The 13,595-nt window shown below is 38.0% G+C and overlaps 1 protein-coding gene across 16 annotated transcripts in view; it reads left to right on the top strand.

Annotated features, from left to right (window-relative positions):
- PBRM1 (polybromo 1) overlaps positions 1-13,595 on the top strand; it is a 119,035-nt gene that overhangs the window by 68,399 nt on the left and 37,041 nt on the right. For all 16 annotated transcript variants that reach the window (XM_057704931.1, XM_057704928.1, XM_057704926.1 and 13 more), the window contains 2 exons: positions 1,216-1,858; positions 5,416-5,627. In XM_057704931.1, the coding sequence (XP_057560914.1) occupies positions 1,216-1,858; positions 5,416-5,627 (855 nt within the window). The remainder of the gene's footprint in view (positions 1-1,215; positions 1,859-5,415; positions 5,628-13,595) is intronic.

Here is a 13,595-nt window from a genome sequence, read left to right on the forward strand (position 1 = left end):
GTAATTGATCAGATTTAGATTTAAATTTGATTCTCCCCTCCCTTCACTATATCACCTCTGAAACTGACTTCAGAGGTGATATAGTGTCTTCCATCAGGTGGCACTAATATCTGGTTATTTCTTTAAATTATGTTAATAGCTATTGGTACTTAATTCATTGATGTAAAATAGTGATAGTTTATCATTCCTTGCTCATTTACCTACTAGAAAACTTCTATATAGAGAAACTTTGCTTCATCCAGTATTCGGTTACCCAGTGGTATGATTTTTTTGTTAGTGTGTATTATTTTGGTTTTTGAAATAATAAAAGCTAGATTTTTCTCCCTTTTATTTGCCAGTTTTCAAAATAAGGAAATATGAAGAAAATAATGCATCGGTTTACTAGAATCCTGCAACATCTACCCCATTGTTTGTTTTTATGTATCATTAAGAACTATTAGATTTAAACATATTGCTGAGTTTTAACCCATTGCAATTATGGTTCTAGTTGATACTTACGTTGTCCTAGGCTGGCTGCTATGGTCCTTTAACCTGACCATGGTAAGAAATCATTGATAGATTCTTAACTGTCTAATGTTTCAAGATATATGAGGCTCATCGTGTGTAGACTGAGAATCAGCCATTTGCCAAAGAGCTACTAACAGTAGTATTTGAAATCAGTATTTTAAAACTATAGTCTTTATAGTCAAAATTATATAGAGGTATACTGTGACTGGGTTGGTCACTGTTTCTACAGTTTTCAGTGGATAGAGCTAAGAAATTTTGTGTGTGTGTATTTTATATTTAAAGAGAAAATACATCATAAGTTCATTGATACTCCCAATTGAGAGTAAAAGCTACAAGGTTTTTATTGTGTCCTCTGTTTTAACATCTTTATCTCTTTTTCTCCTTTGATGAAAATCTCAGTTCTCAAGGAAAATACCATAGGAGATGAAATTAGAGTGTCACATAGCTGCTCATTTCCTTTATTCTACCTTATTCACAACTATCTCAACATAACAGTACTTACTCTCCCACCAAAGATATGAGTACAGAAAACAGTTTGTTTTTCTAGTTCTTTCTTTGTTGATAGGATGTATTTGACTAGAAACATGCTAGTTACTGTTTCATAAATCACTTGCAATAGTCTCTTCCTTGTGATTATGCTACCAACTATATACAAATCTAGGTTAATTTATTTTATTTTATCCATTTGACATAAATCTCTTTCTTTAGGTAGGAAGAGTGGTATTTCTCCTAAAAAATCAAAATACATGACTCCAATGCAGCAGAAACTAAATGAAGTCTATGAAGCTGTAAAGAACTATACCGATAAGAGGGGTCGCCGCCTCAGTGCCATATTTCTGAGGCTTCCCTCCAGATCCGAGCTGCCTGACTACTATTTGACCATTAAAAAGCCCATGGACATGGAAAAAATTCGAAGTCACATGATGGCCAACAAATACCAAGATATAGACTCCATGGTTGAGGACTTCGTCATGATGTTTAACAATGCCTGTACATACAATGAGCCTGAGTCTTTGATCTACAAAGATGCCCTTGTGCTACACAAAGTCCTGCTTGAGACTCGGAGAGACCTAGAAGGAGATGAGGACTCTCATGTCCCAAATGTAACCTTGCTGATTCAGGAGCTTATCCATAATCTTTTTGTGTCAGTCATGAGTCATCAGGATGATGAAGGAAGATGCTACAGTGATTCCTTAGCAGAAATTCCTGCTGTGGATCCCAGCTTTCCAAACAAACCTCCTCTTACTTTTGACATAATTAGGAAAAATGTTGAAAATAATCGCTACCGGCGGCTCGATTTATTTCAAGAGCATATGTTTGAAGTATTGGAGAGGGCAAGAAGGATGAATCGGTATGTTTTCAAAGCCGTTTCTTTTTTAGAAGTTGTGACATTTAATGCAAAATAGAAGAAAGAATTTTGCTTTGATGTGCTATTTCAGCATAGGTACATGATTACAGTTGGTGGAGTGCTATTTGAATTTTAATTAGCCAAAACTTAGAGCAAGTATAGTCTGTGGGGGAGGGAAGGCACACTACTGAATTGTCTAGAGTAGTGCCAGTGAGGGGAAGGAATGAGACAAAATTGAAGTTCTATTCAAAAGCATAAACTTTTAAAATATAGCCTTTCATAGAACATGTGTTTTTAAAGGATAAAATGCTTTGAATTAGTAATATGATTTTCCTTTAAAGTTTGAGTTCAATGCAAGCATGCTTTAAATAAATTAAGTCTAAGATACTGATCTGAGGTTAGACTGATTTAAATTTGATTGTCATTTCAAATACCCAAAAGGCCTCTTTTGAATCTCAGATTTGTCACTTTTAAGTACATTCTGCAGACATTAAATGTTCCAAAAAAAGAAGCAATAAAATTTCTGTCAAACTTAAATTCCCTTCTAATTTTAATCTATGCTGTATATTTGCCACACAACAATAGCATATACTCAGCTGTGAAAACCATTTCAGTTCAGCAGTTATAGTGTGTCTCCTATGTGCTCTTGGGGTCACTGAGGGGATGTAAAAAGTTAAAAATACAAAATTTTCTTTCCTGGAGCTTATAGTCTATCATGCTGAGAGCTAGACCTTTTCTCAGTGGGTATGGGGTAGTTCCAGCTGCGGAATCTGTGAAGCCTGGGCTTGCTCTGGTTCTTGAAAGAAAAATGAAAAGTAATGTTTGCTGTTCCTGTTGAGCGCCTGCCGTTTGTAAAGCACCACCCTAAGTATTTTATGTAGATAGTCTCTAACCCATATTATAGCCTTTCTAGGTAGATGATAATCTTCCCAATTTGCATATGAGATGTGCATGACAAGAGAGAAATAAGTTGCCAAAGTCACACAACTAGTACGTGGGGTGGCTCATCTTGTTCCCCACTGCAGAGAGCCGCTGCTGAGCCAGTCACCAAGACACCAGTCATGGAGCACGGCCAGGGATGATAAGGCTTGAGCTCTGCACTCTAAGAGCTTAAAGTCTGACAGTTGGGATGGTGCCTATGCTTAGGGAAAAATAATTCCAAGCATGAGGTAACATTTAACAACTTGATATTTAGTAAAAGGTGGTAGCGTAAAGGAACTGCAGTAGCGTTCTAAAAAGGCATGAGATGTCAGAGAAGAATGGGAAAATGGGTGGGATTCAGACAAGGTAAGTGGTGTGAGTAAAGACATAGGGTTAGGAAACGAATATGGTGTGTTCAAGAGACAGGTGGAGTTGGGGTCAAATTGGAGAGGCCCTTGAGTGACCCATTTAGTAAATGGTCCTTATTCTTCAACAGTGTAGATAGAAATAAAGAGAAATATGGTGGAACATCTTATAGTCAAAATCTGCTTTCATTTATTCATTAGTTGTTTTCATTTATTCAACAAGTGTTTTTTGAGTGGCTACCAGTTATGAGCATGTTCTAGATACATGGGATATACCAGTGGATAAAACAAACAAACTCTGCTCTCATGGAATTAGAGTTCCATTCTTGCTCTCAGTTTACTTAAATAGTCCTCAAGTCTAAAGTCACTCCTCTCCTCCCTGCCCCTCCTACCCTACCCCTGTTACATCTTGGGGTTAGTTCTGTGAGGCTTCCAAGATACACTTGTCTGTTAGATTATTAGCAACTTTGTTTCTTGTATAGATGGCTAGCAAATTTGTTTCTTATATAGATGACATGATTATTTTAAGAATTAAGCAGATTTGTATCTCTAGGAAATGAGCTCTTTTCCTTCTCACATTGTTGACATGGTTAGTTTTTGCTTTTGAGGCCTCGTAGGTAGAGTCCAAGGTGACTTTGCAGTATTCCCCTTTGAATCCGCAATTTCACTTTCTGCAGTTTCAGTTACCTGAGGCCAACCAAGGTCTGAAAATATTAAATGGAGAAAAATCAGAAGTAAACAAATTTATACAAATTTATAAAGTTTGTAAGTTTTATAAATTATATGCTATTCTGAGCACTTGATAGGATTATGAATCTGCCCTTTCAATGTAACGTGGATTATCAAAAGTGCATTTTCAGTTTAATTTTATACTTAAAATTGTAAGCTCTTGTAAAGTTAATTTCAAGCTAAGTCTTCAGAAGTCTCTATTCAGAAAATAGGCATCAAAATAGTGTCATAGGAATCTCTTTCCTTGGCCAGTTTTATTTTTATTGCTTTCCTTTGACAAGTGTTAGCATTTTTTTTTTTTTTGATTTATAGGAGAGATTTATTTGAAGAAATATTACAACATATAAAAACTACATAAAATCTTAATTTCCACTCATATAGTGGTAAATTTGATATAATGCATAATAAAAAACTTTTAAAATCCAGAATGCAGAAAGTACTGCACAGTTTCATCGCTAAAAAGATTTTAGAATCTTTCTAGAAACATCCATTTAGGTTGTTATCAGCAGTGTTTTAGATTGCCAGTTCACCTTTGCTGGTGAGAAGCATTCTGGAGGCTTTGCGCGGGTTTGATGCTCCTAGTGGTTGGTATCAGCAAGGAGCTCACCAGGCTTGCTACACCATCCACACTCCCCTGACCAGAATGTCTCCATGACTGCTGCTAAGTCTTGGTCTCTGGCTACCTTTGTGAATAATTTTTCAGACCCTGGTATTCTTAGTTAATAGAATTATCTTTAAGCCTTCCTCAGACCAACAGTCGATTAGAAATAGTAATAAAATTTCTTTGAGTCTAAATTCTGAAGTTCATCTTGCCCAATCCTCTCATTTTATAAATGGGGAAAGAGTCTTTTAAAAGTTTTCAGTATGACACAGATCATTTTTTTTTTCTTTCTATCTTTCACTATGTTGCCTCTGCTGGTTCCCCAGAATTATGTAGTTATTTCTAGGACACTAAAATCAACATTGACTCTGAGGCCTGTAACCATTTTACTATGCCCTCGGGACTTTGCAGTTTAGGTTCAAATATTCACTGAGTCCTACCAGCCTAAGCAACCGTGATATAGATCCAAAAATAAGAAAATGGGCTAAATCTTTTGTTAATACTTTATACAATATGTTGGGCCCTTAACTAAGAGAAAGTAAAAATCTATCCAAAGATTAGATGCAAGTAAATGTCGCACACAGTGTGGAGCCTTAGTGTAGTCTTTGATTCTAGCAGCCCCCTTCTGTTGCCAAAGTCAGCTAATGAACAGGCCATGTTTCTCCCCAGGAAGCTGTATGAGGCCTTTCTTTTTACATGAGCTTTACAGGCAGTGAGCCTTAAGGAAAAGGGAACTGGTGAGCATGTGGCTCACCGAGGTAAAATTACACTTCAGATTCTCTTCTAACAGATTTTAAGGAGATACTCTTATTAGAACTGCACGGAAGTTACCATTCTATCAAGTAATGCATTATAGAAGCATTTCATAGAATGCTTTAACATATAATCAGGGTGTTTAAAAGAAGCAGCTTGTGTGTCAATAAATACTGTTGATGCTATTATAGGACAGATTCTGAAATATATGAGGATGCGGTAGAACTTCAGCAGTTTTTTATTAAAATTCGTGATGAACTCTGCAAAAATGGAGAGATCCTTCTTTCACCAGCACTCAGCTATACCACGAAACATTTACATAATGATGTGGAGAAAGAGAAAAAGGAAAAACTACCAAAAGAAATAGAGGAGGATAAACTAAAACGAGAAGAAGAAAAAAGAGGTTAGTTTCTTTTCATTTTATTAAATATGAAGAAACATTATTAAGCTCTGTCCTAGCTGGTCTTATAATTAACTGTGGAGTAGAGTCCTGTTTGTGTAAATGAAGAGTAGGGGTGTAAATGAAGACTCAGGGTGTTGGCTCTTTCAAAATAAACATGTTTTTGTCATCAGTTTGATCATCAGATTGGAAAAGATGGGAAGTTGTACGTAACACAGCTGTTATTCTAGTATTTCAAAAACAGAGTCAATTAATTCGCAAGTGTGGGAGCTTAATACTTCTTAATACTATTGGTAGATAAAAATCTAAAGGGCCCAGCTGAGGCTAGAGAGGATTCTCAGCAGTCCATAAGGTTTCTGCCCCATTGGTCAGCAGCATGGCTATCCTCATACGGACTCAGCCAGATAAGTAGATGATATTTTGGTTGAACCACGTAACTAGAAGGAAATTTTTGTTCTAATTGTAGCCAACGTAAAAGTGTTACTTTGAGTCACTTGCTAGAATTTAGAAATATTTGAAAGTAGGAACCTTTATTAGAAATTTAATCATTGCTGAAAAAGGATTCACATAAATACCTAGAATATATAACTTTCCAAGAGTCATATTAGTCTTTGGCATCAAATCTGCTCCTTAGAGTTTTTTTCCTTGGGCAAGAGAATAAAACAGGTTGATTCAAAGCAAATTCTCATAAGCAATGGCATATGCAAAAAAGAAGAGAAGGGAACCTTCTTGGTGAGAATAGTGATTTTACCAGCACAGGGCTAGCTGTAGAAACCAGCAGCTTTTTTGCCAGAAGAAATGTACTCATTCAGGATGGAGTGTGTGTGTGTGTGTCCATCCGTCCATCCATCCTGTGTCTTTGCTAACAGAAGCAATTGATGCAGGAATGAACAGGGTAAACCTGCAGCTTTGCTTGCCCCGGGTAACAGTTGGGGTCGAGGAATATCCTGAAAATTATGATAGAAGGTCCAAGATAAGCTCTCCACACATTCTTGGCTAAGTGGAAAACTACGCATGTGCAGGGGAGATGCGAGAAACTGATGAAAAGCAAAATGCAAAGGACATTTAAAAGTTGGTCACAACTTTGATGCATCCCCCAAGCCACATACAGATCATTTAGCAGAGGGTGGATCCTTACAGGTTTGAGGTACTTGAATACAGTCTTCACCTAAATTATTGGCTGACCTTTAGCTGTGCAGACTTATGAGCAACCCCCCATATCATGTGTCCTAGTATATTTATAATGGGAGTCTCAGAGGAGAGAAGAAAAAGGAGAAGGAAAATATTTGAAGACATAATGGCTGAAAACTTCTCAAATTTGATGTAAAACATTAACCTACAGCTCCAAGAACATGTTAAAAAAAAACAAAAAGAGAACCACATCTAGGTGTGTCATAATCAAACTGTTGAAGTCTTGAAAGCAGAAAAATGACTCATCATGTCCAAAAAAACAATAATATGGTAATGACCCATAAGAAATAATGGAGGCCAAAAAGCAGTAGAATGATATTCAAATTGCTAAAACGGAAAAAAAGTAAACCAAAAATTGTGTATCCGGTGAATGTATCTTTCAAGAATGAAGCTGAGGGGCTTCCTAGATGGTGCAGTGGTTAAGAATCTGCCTGCCAATGCAGGGGACACAGGTTTGATCCCTGCTTCAGGAAGATCCCACATGCCACAGAGCAACTAAGCCTGTGTGCCACAATTACTGAGCCTTCGCTTTAGAGCCCTTGAGCCACAACTGTTGAGCCCATTGCTACAACTACTGAAGCCCACGCGCCTAGAGCCTGTGCTCTGCAACAAGAGAAGCCACGGCAATGAGGAGCCTGCACACCACAACAAAGAGTAGCCCCCACTCACCACAATTAGAGAGAGCCCGCGTGCAGGAACGAAGACCCAACACAGCCAATAAATAAATAAAATAAAATAAATTTAAAAAACAAAGGGGGCTTCCTAGGTGGTGCAGTGGTTGAGAATCCGCCTGCCAATGCAGAGGACACGGGTTCGATCCCTGTTCCAGGAAGATCCCACATGCCACGGAGCAACTAGGCCCGTGCGCCAAAAAAATAAATAAAAATAAAAATAAAAAACAAACAAAGAATGAAGCTGAAATAAGTCATTCCCAGATTAACAAAAATTGAGAGAGTTTAGTGCTGTTCAGTTCTTCCCTATAAGAAATACTAAAAGAAAAGCTTTAGGCCAAAAGAAAATGCCACCCGGTAGTACCTCAGATCCATAAGAAGGACTGATGAGTTTTGGAAATGGTAAATATGTGGGTAAATATAAGAGACTATGTTTGAATTACTTCACTCTGTATGACAGATTCTAGGTCTATCCACCTCATTACATATAGCTCCATTTCATTCCTTTTTATAGCTGAGTAATATTCCATTGTATATATATGCCACAATTTCTTTATACGTTCATTTGTTGATGGGCATTTAGGTTGCTTCCACGTCCTGGCTGTTGTAAATAGTGCTGCAATAAACATTCTGGTACATGTTTCTTTTTGGATTGTGGTTTTCTCTGGGTATATGCCCAGTAGAGAGAGTAGCATAGACATATATATACTACCAACTGTAAAATAGATAGCCAGTGGGAAGTTGCTGTATAACAAAGGGAGATCAACTCGATGATGGATGATGCCTTAGAGGGGTGGGAGGGGGAGTCGCGGGAGGGAGGGAATATGGGGCTATGTGTATAAATACAGCTGATTGACTTTGGTGTACCTCAAAAACTGGTATAAGAGTGTAAAGCAATTATATTGCAATAAAGAGCTAAAAACAAGAAAAAAAGAGACTATGTTTGGAGACTTCCCTGGTGGCAGTGCAGGGGGCGCAGGTTCAATCCCTGGTCAAGGAACTAGATCCCACATGCATGCTGCAACTAAGTGTTTGCATGCAGCAAATAAGGAACCCACAAGCCATAACTAAGGAGCCCACCTTCCGCAACTAAGACCCAGCATAACCAAATAAATAAATAAAAATAATAATAAAATAATAGACTATGTTTGTATCTTTTTCACTTTTCTTGATTTCTTGAAAAACATTAGGTTGTTTAAAGGAATAATAACACTTGTTAGCATTATAACTTTTATAGAAGTATATATGTAACACTACTAGCACAAAGGAATGGAGCCGTGTTGGAGCAAAGTTGCAATATTTAACGAAACTAAGTCAGTATTAACCTGAAGTAGATGGAGACAAGTTAAAGATGCATATTGTAATACCACTAACAACAAATAGAAAAAGTCAACACAGGAATTAAAATGATACACCAAAAATACTTGCTTAACACAAAAGAGGGCAGCAAAGGAGGAAAAAATGAACAAAAAGACATAAGACATAAAAAACAGCAAAATGGCAGATGTGAATTCAGTCATCAGTAATTACATATTGTGAATATACTAAACACTCCAATCAAAATGCATAGATTATCAGACTGAATTTAGGAAGTATGATCCAACTGTATACTGTCTATAAGAAGCTCATTTAGATTCAGACACAAATAGGTTGAAAGGAAAATGAAGGGGAAAGATACACCATGCAAATAGTAACCATAGTGAGTTGGAGTGACTATATTAATCAGACAAATAGACTTTAAGAAATATTACTAGAGATGAAGAAGGACATTTTATAATGTTAAAAGGGTCAAGTACATATAATAGTTGTAAATGTATATGCACCAAACAGTGGAGCCCAAAAATATATGAAGCCAAAACTGATAGAATTGAAAAGAAAAATAGTTCAACAATTACAGTCTCAATACACCTTTCTCAGCAAATGACAGATTAACTAGACCAAAAATTGGCATAAGTATGACTTAAATAAGACTGCTATAGACTGAATGTTGTGTCCCCCACCAAAATTCATATGTTGTAGCCTCCAGTGTGTTGATATTTGGAGGTGGGGCCTTTAGGATATAATTAGGTTTGGATTCAGTCATGGGAGTGGAGCCATCACAGTGGAATTGGTGCCATTGTAAGGGGGTGAAGAGTGAGAAGACAACTGTCTATGAACCAGAAAGTGGGCCCTCACCAGACACCAGATCTGCCTCCAGAACTGTGAGAAATGGTTGTTTGTTATTTAAGCCACCCCATCTATGATGGGTCTTCTTACAGCAACCTGAGCTCTAGGACAAGGACTGTCAACCAGCTTGATCTGACATGTGTAAAACACTACACCCAGTGACTGCAAAATACACATTCTTGTAGAGTATGCATGGAAAATTGTCTAGAATGGACCACGTGCTGGGTCATAAAAGAAGTCTCAAAAATTTTGAAGGATTGAAATCATACCAAGTTTATTCGAATGGAATAGGATTAGATTAGAAATCAGCAACAGAAAGCTAGAAAATCCCAAAATATTTGGAAATGAAGCCGTACACTTCTGAATAACCCATGGATCAAAGAAGACATAACAAGAGCAATTAGAAAAATCTTGAACTGAATGAAAATGCAGGTAATATATTAAGACTTATGAGATACAGATTAGGCGATTCTTAGGAAATTTTTACATGTATATTTGAAAGGAATCTAAAATGAATCTATGCTTCCACTTCAAAAAGTTAGAAGAAGAGCAAATCAAACTGAATTAAATAGAGAAAATAATAAAGATCAAGACAGAGATCAGTGAGAGAGAAAGACAGAATGCCAGTGCTGTACTGAGTATGACATTTGGGATACCCACGTTGTTTCTACTGACAAACTTTTGTATACTTCGAATTTTTTTCTTTTAAATTTAGTTTTTTTGATACTTTTTCTGACAGTGTGAAGTTAGTGACAACTGCTCCTTGAATTAGTCTAAGGCAGCTCTAGACAAGTAGTATCAGCATCACCTAATAACTTATAAGGAAAGCAGGTACTCTGTTCCCATTCCAGACCTACCAATTCAGAAACTAAGGGTGGGACCCAGCAGTCTCTATTTTAACAAATCCTGTAGGTCATTCTGATGTGCACTTAAGTCTGGGAGTCACTGCTCTAAGGCCTTGGATTTAATGAGTGGAGGAGTAGGAACTTATGGCACCTGCCTTCCTTCTTGGTGGACAAGCAATGATGTGTGAACCCATTATCTGCTATGGTGGCACATTCTAGAGAAAAGGCAGTGCTGACTTTTTTTTTTTTTTTTTTTTTTTTGGCTGCACCACGCAGCTTATGGGTCCTTAGTTTCCTGACCAGGTATTGACCTCGGGCCCCCAACAGTGAAAGCGCCAAGTCCTAACCATTGGACCACCAGGAAATTCCCAGTACTGACATTTTAAAGACTTGGTCACTGCCCTTGATTGATCCTTGTGTGCCAGGAAATATTTTCGATGACTTAATCTATGATGAAGACATATGGTAGAAAAGAAGAGCCACATGAAGAAAAAGACCAGATTTTCACTCCTTTCTCATCACTGTACGTATCTTCTGAGCCTGGGAGCCTTTGCTGACTAGAGGAAAGGGAGAGCTGCTGCAAAGAACTGCTTTCTGAGGCTGCCAGAGCATCTCTGTTCATAATTACTTAACTGTTTGCACTAACTCAGAGACCGTGTTCCCAGCATGAGATTGGAAGTAGGTAAGAAGCGGTGCTTTGCCATAGAATGTGAGGTCAGCGCTAGAAGGACTGAGTAGGAAAAGCTATAGAAGCAGGGTACTCTGAGGGTTATTGTAACTAGTTATTTCTAGCCATTCTGTTATGTCAGGTTACTCTGTGAATATTAAAGGACAGCAAAATACCAGAAAGGATGGTGGTTGTATGTCAGTCAGTCTTCTCTGTCTTTAAGCCACAGAGTAGGTTTCTTAATAACCAATGGAAATTGAGGGAAACTAGATGTCACACACCCTGTTTTTATATTAAATGCCAGAACTAACTGTTCATACTGAGATAAGCAAGCAAAGATAAGACAGCAAAAACGTGGGGAGATTGTATGCAGATACCCACTGCTCCTCCTTCCAAAACCTCTAAAATGATGGGAAGGGGATTTTTTTTAATTTATTTAATGAATTTATTTATTGGCTGCGTTATGTCTTCATTGCTGTGCACAGGCTTTCTCTAGTCGCAGCGAGTGGGGCTACTCTTTGTTATGGCATATGGGCTTCTCCTTGCGGTGGCTTCTCTTTTTGTGGAGCACAGGCTCTAGGTGTGCAGGCTTCAGTAGTTGTGGCATGTGGGCTCAGTAGTTGTGTCTTGCAGGGTCTAGAGCACAGGCTTAGTAATTGTGGCACACGGGCTTAATTGCTTCGCAGCATGTGGAATCTTCTTGGAGCAGGGATTGAACCCATGTTAATCTGCACTGGCAAGCAGATTCTTAACCAACGTAAGGGGATTTTAAAACAAAGCAAAACAAGAAACAAACACAAAAACATTCCCCTGCCTCAAAAAAAGTAGAGGAAACAGTGAAAGCGGAGATGATGGTGGTTAAAATTTGGAAGCTAGAAAATGGATGGATAAGTTGCTAATTCTGGCTTTGATGCTAGCATCGGATGAAGACCTTAAGCAAGCCAATTCTTGTCGAGAAAGGCAGAGGAATTAGAATGCCGTGTACCCCTGAAAAATAAAAGTGCATGTGGGGCTGAAAACAGAAGGATTAGTTGGAAGTCTAAATTTAAAGGAGTTGAACCTCCAGATCACCTTTCCACCCTTCCTCTGACAGTTCGTCCCTAAAGAGTCCAGACTCAGGGACACCAGACAGACCTAAGGGTTGGGGTAATGTTCTAAAGAGGGGGATTGTGAAAGGATTTATACAAAATAGTGAGACTCCTGACCCTTTTAATTACTTATTTCCTAGAATGCTGACAGTCAGGTTTTTAATTTTGAGACAGAAGATTTTTCTCTTGAGAAATGGCCCAGGCAATCAAATGGGGCAGAAACTAAAGATGACATCTGGTCCTCAATGAAATCCATCCAGCTCTGTGTATGCATGGAGAGCTTCCAGTCAGCAGTCAGCTTTTTAAAGTGTTTTACTTTTCTTTTCTTTTCTTTTCTTTTCTTTCTTTTCTTTCTTTCTTTTTTTTTTTTCTTTTTTGGCCACACCACACAACATGGGGGATCTTAGTTCCCCAATCAGAGATCAAACCCACACCCCCTGCACTGGAAGCACAGCATCTTAACCAGACCAGCAGGGAAGTCCCTAAAGTATTTTACTTTTAAATAGAAGCAGATAATGTATTTAAATGGGACCAAATATTTAAGGGAAATCTCTCAAAGATGTTAAGGTAGAAAACAAAACAAAGCAAAAAGGACCTTGGAGGAAACAAAAAACGTGAAGGCAGCAGAAGAAATTTTTTTTTAAAAAACCAACTAAGTAGAGAGATGACAAGCTACTGCATCCATAAAACAAGAACAGAAAGCCATAAAAAATGAACATTTGCAGAACAGAAAATTTCTTGGAAATTAAAAATATGGCAAGCCCACAGAGTTAAAGAAAATATTCACAAATCATTATATCTGATAAGAATCTAATATCCAGAATATACAGAGGACTCCTACAATTGAACAACAACAAAACACAATTCGAAAGTGGGCACAAGATTTGAATAGATGTATCCTCAAAGAAATTATACAAATGGCCATAAGCACAAGAAGATTAATGCTCAATGTCATTAGTCATTAGGGGAATGAAAACCAAAAGGGAAAATACAAGTGTTGGTGAACATGTGGAGAAATTGGAACCCTCATAAATTGCTGGTGGGAATGTAAAGTAGTGCATCCACTAGGGAAAACAGTCTGGCAGTTTTTTTTTTTAAATTCATTGACTGTTGGGTCTTCGTTGCTGCACATGGGCTTTCTCTAGTTGCAGTGAGCAGGGGCTACTCTTCATTGTGGTGCGCAGGCTTCCCATTGCTGTGGTGTCTCTTCTTGTGGAGCATGGGCTCTAGGCACGTGGGCTCAGTAGTTGTGACTCACGGGCTCTAGACAACAGGCTTAGTAGTTGTGACGCACAGGCTTAGTTGCTCCGCGGCATGTGGGATCTTCCCAGCCCAGGGCTCGA

This window comes from Hippopotamus amphibius, chromosome 13 (genome assembly GCF_030028045.1).
Source record: "Hippopotamus amphibius kiboko isolate mHipAmp2 chromosome 13, mHipAmp2.hap2, whole genome shotgun sequence".
In the NCBI taxonomy this organism is placed as follows: domain Eukaryota; kingdom Metazoa; phylum Chordata; class Mammalia; order Artiodactyla; family Hippopotamidae; genus Hippopotamus; species Hippopotamus amphibius.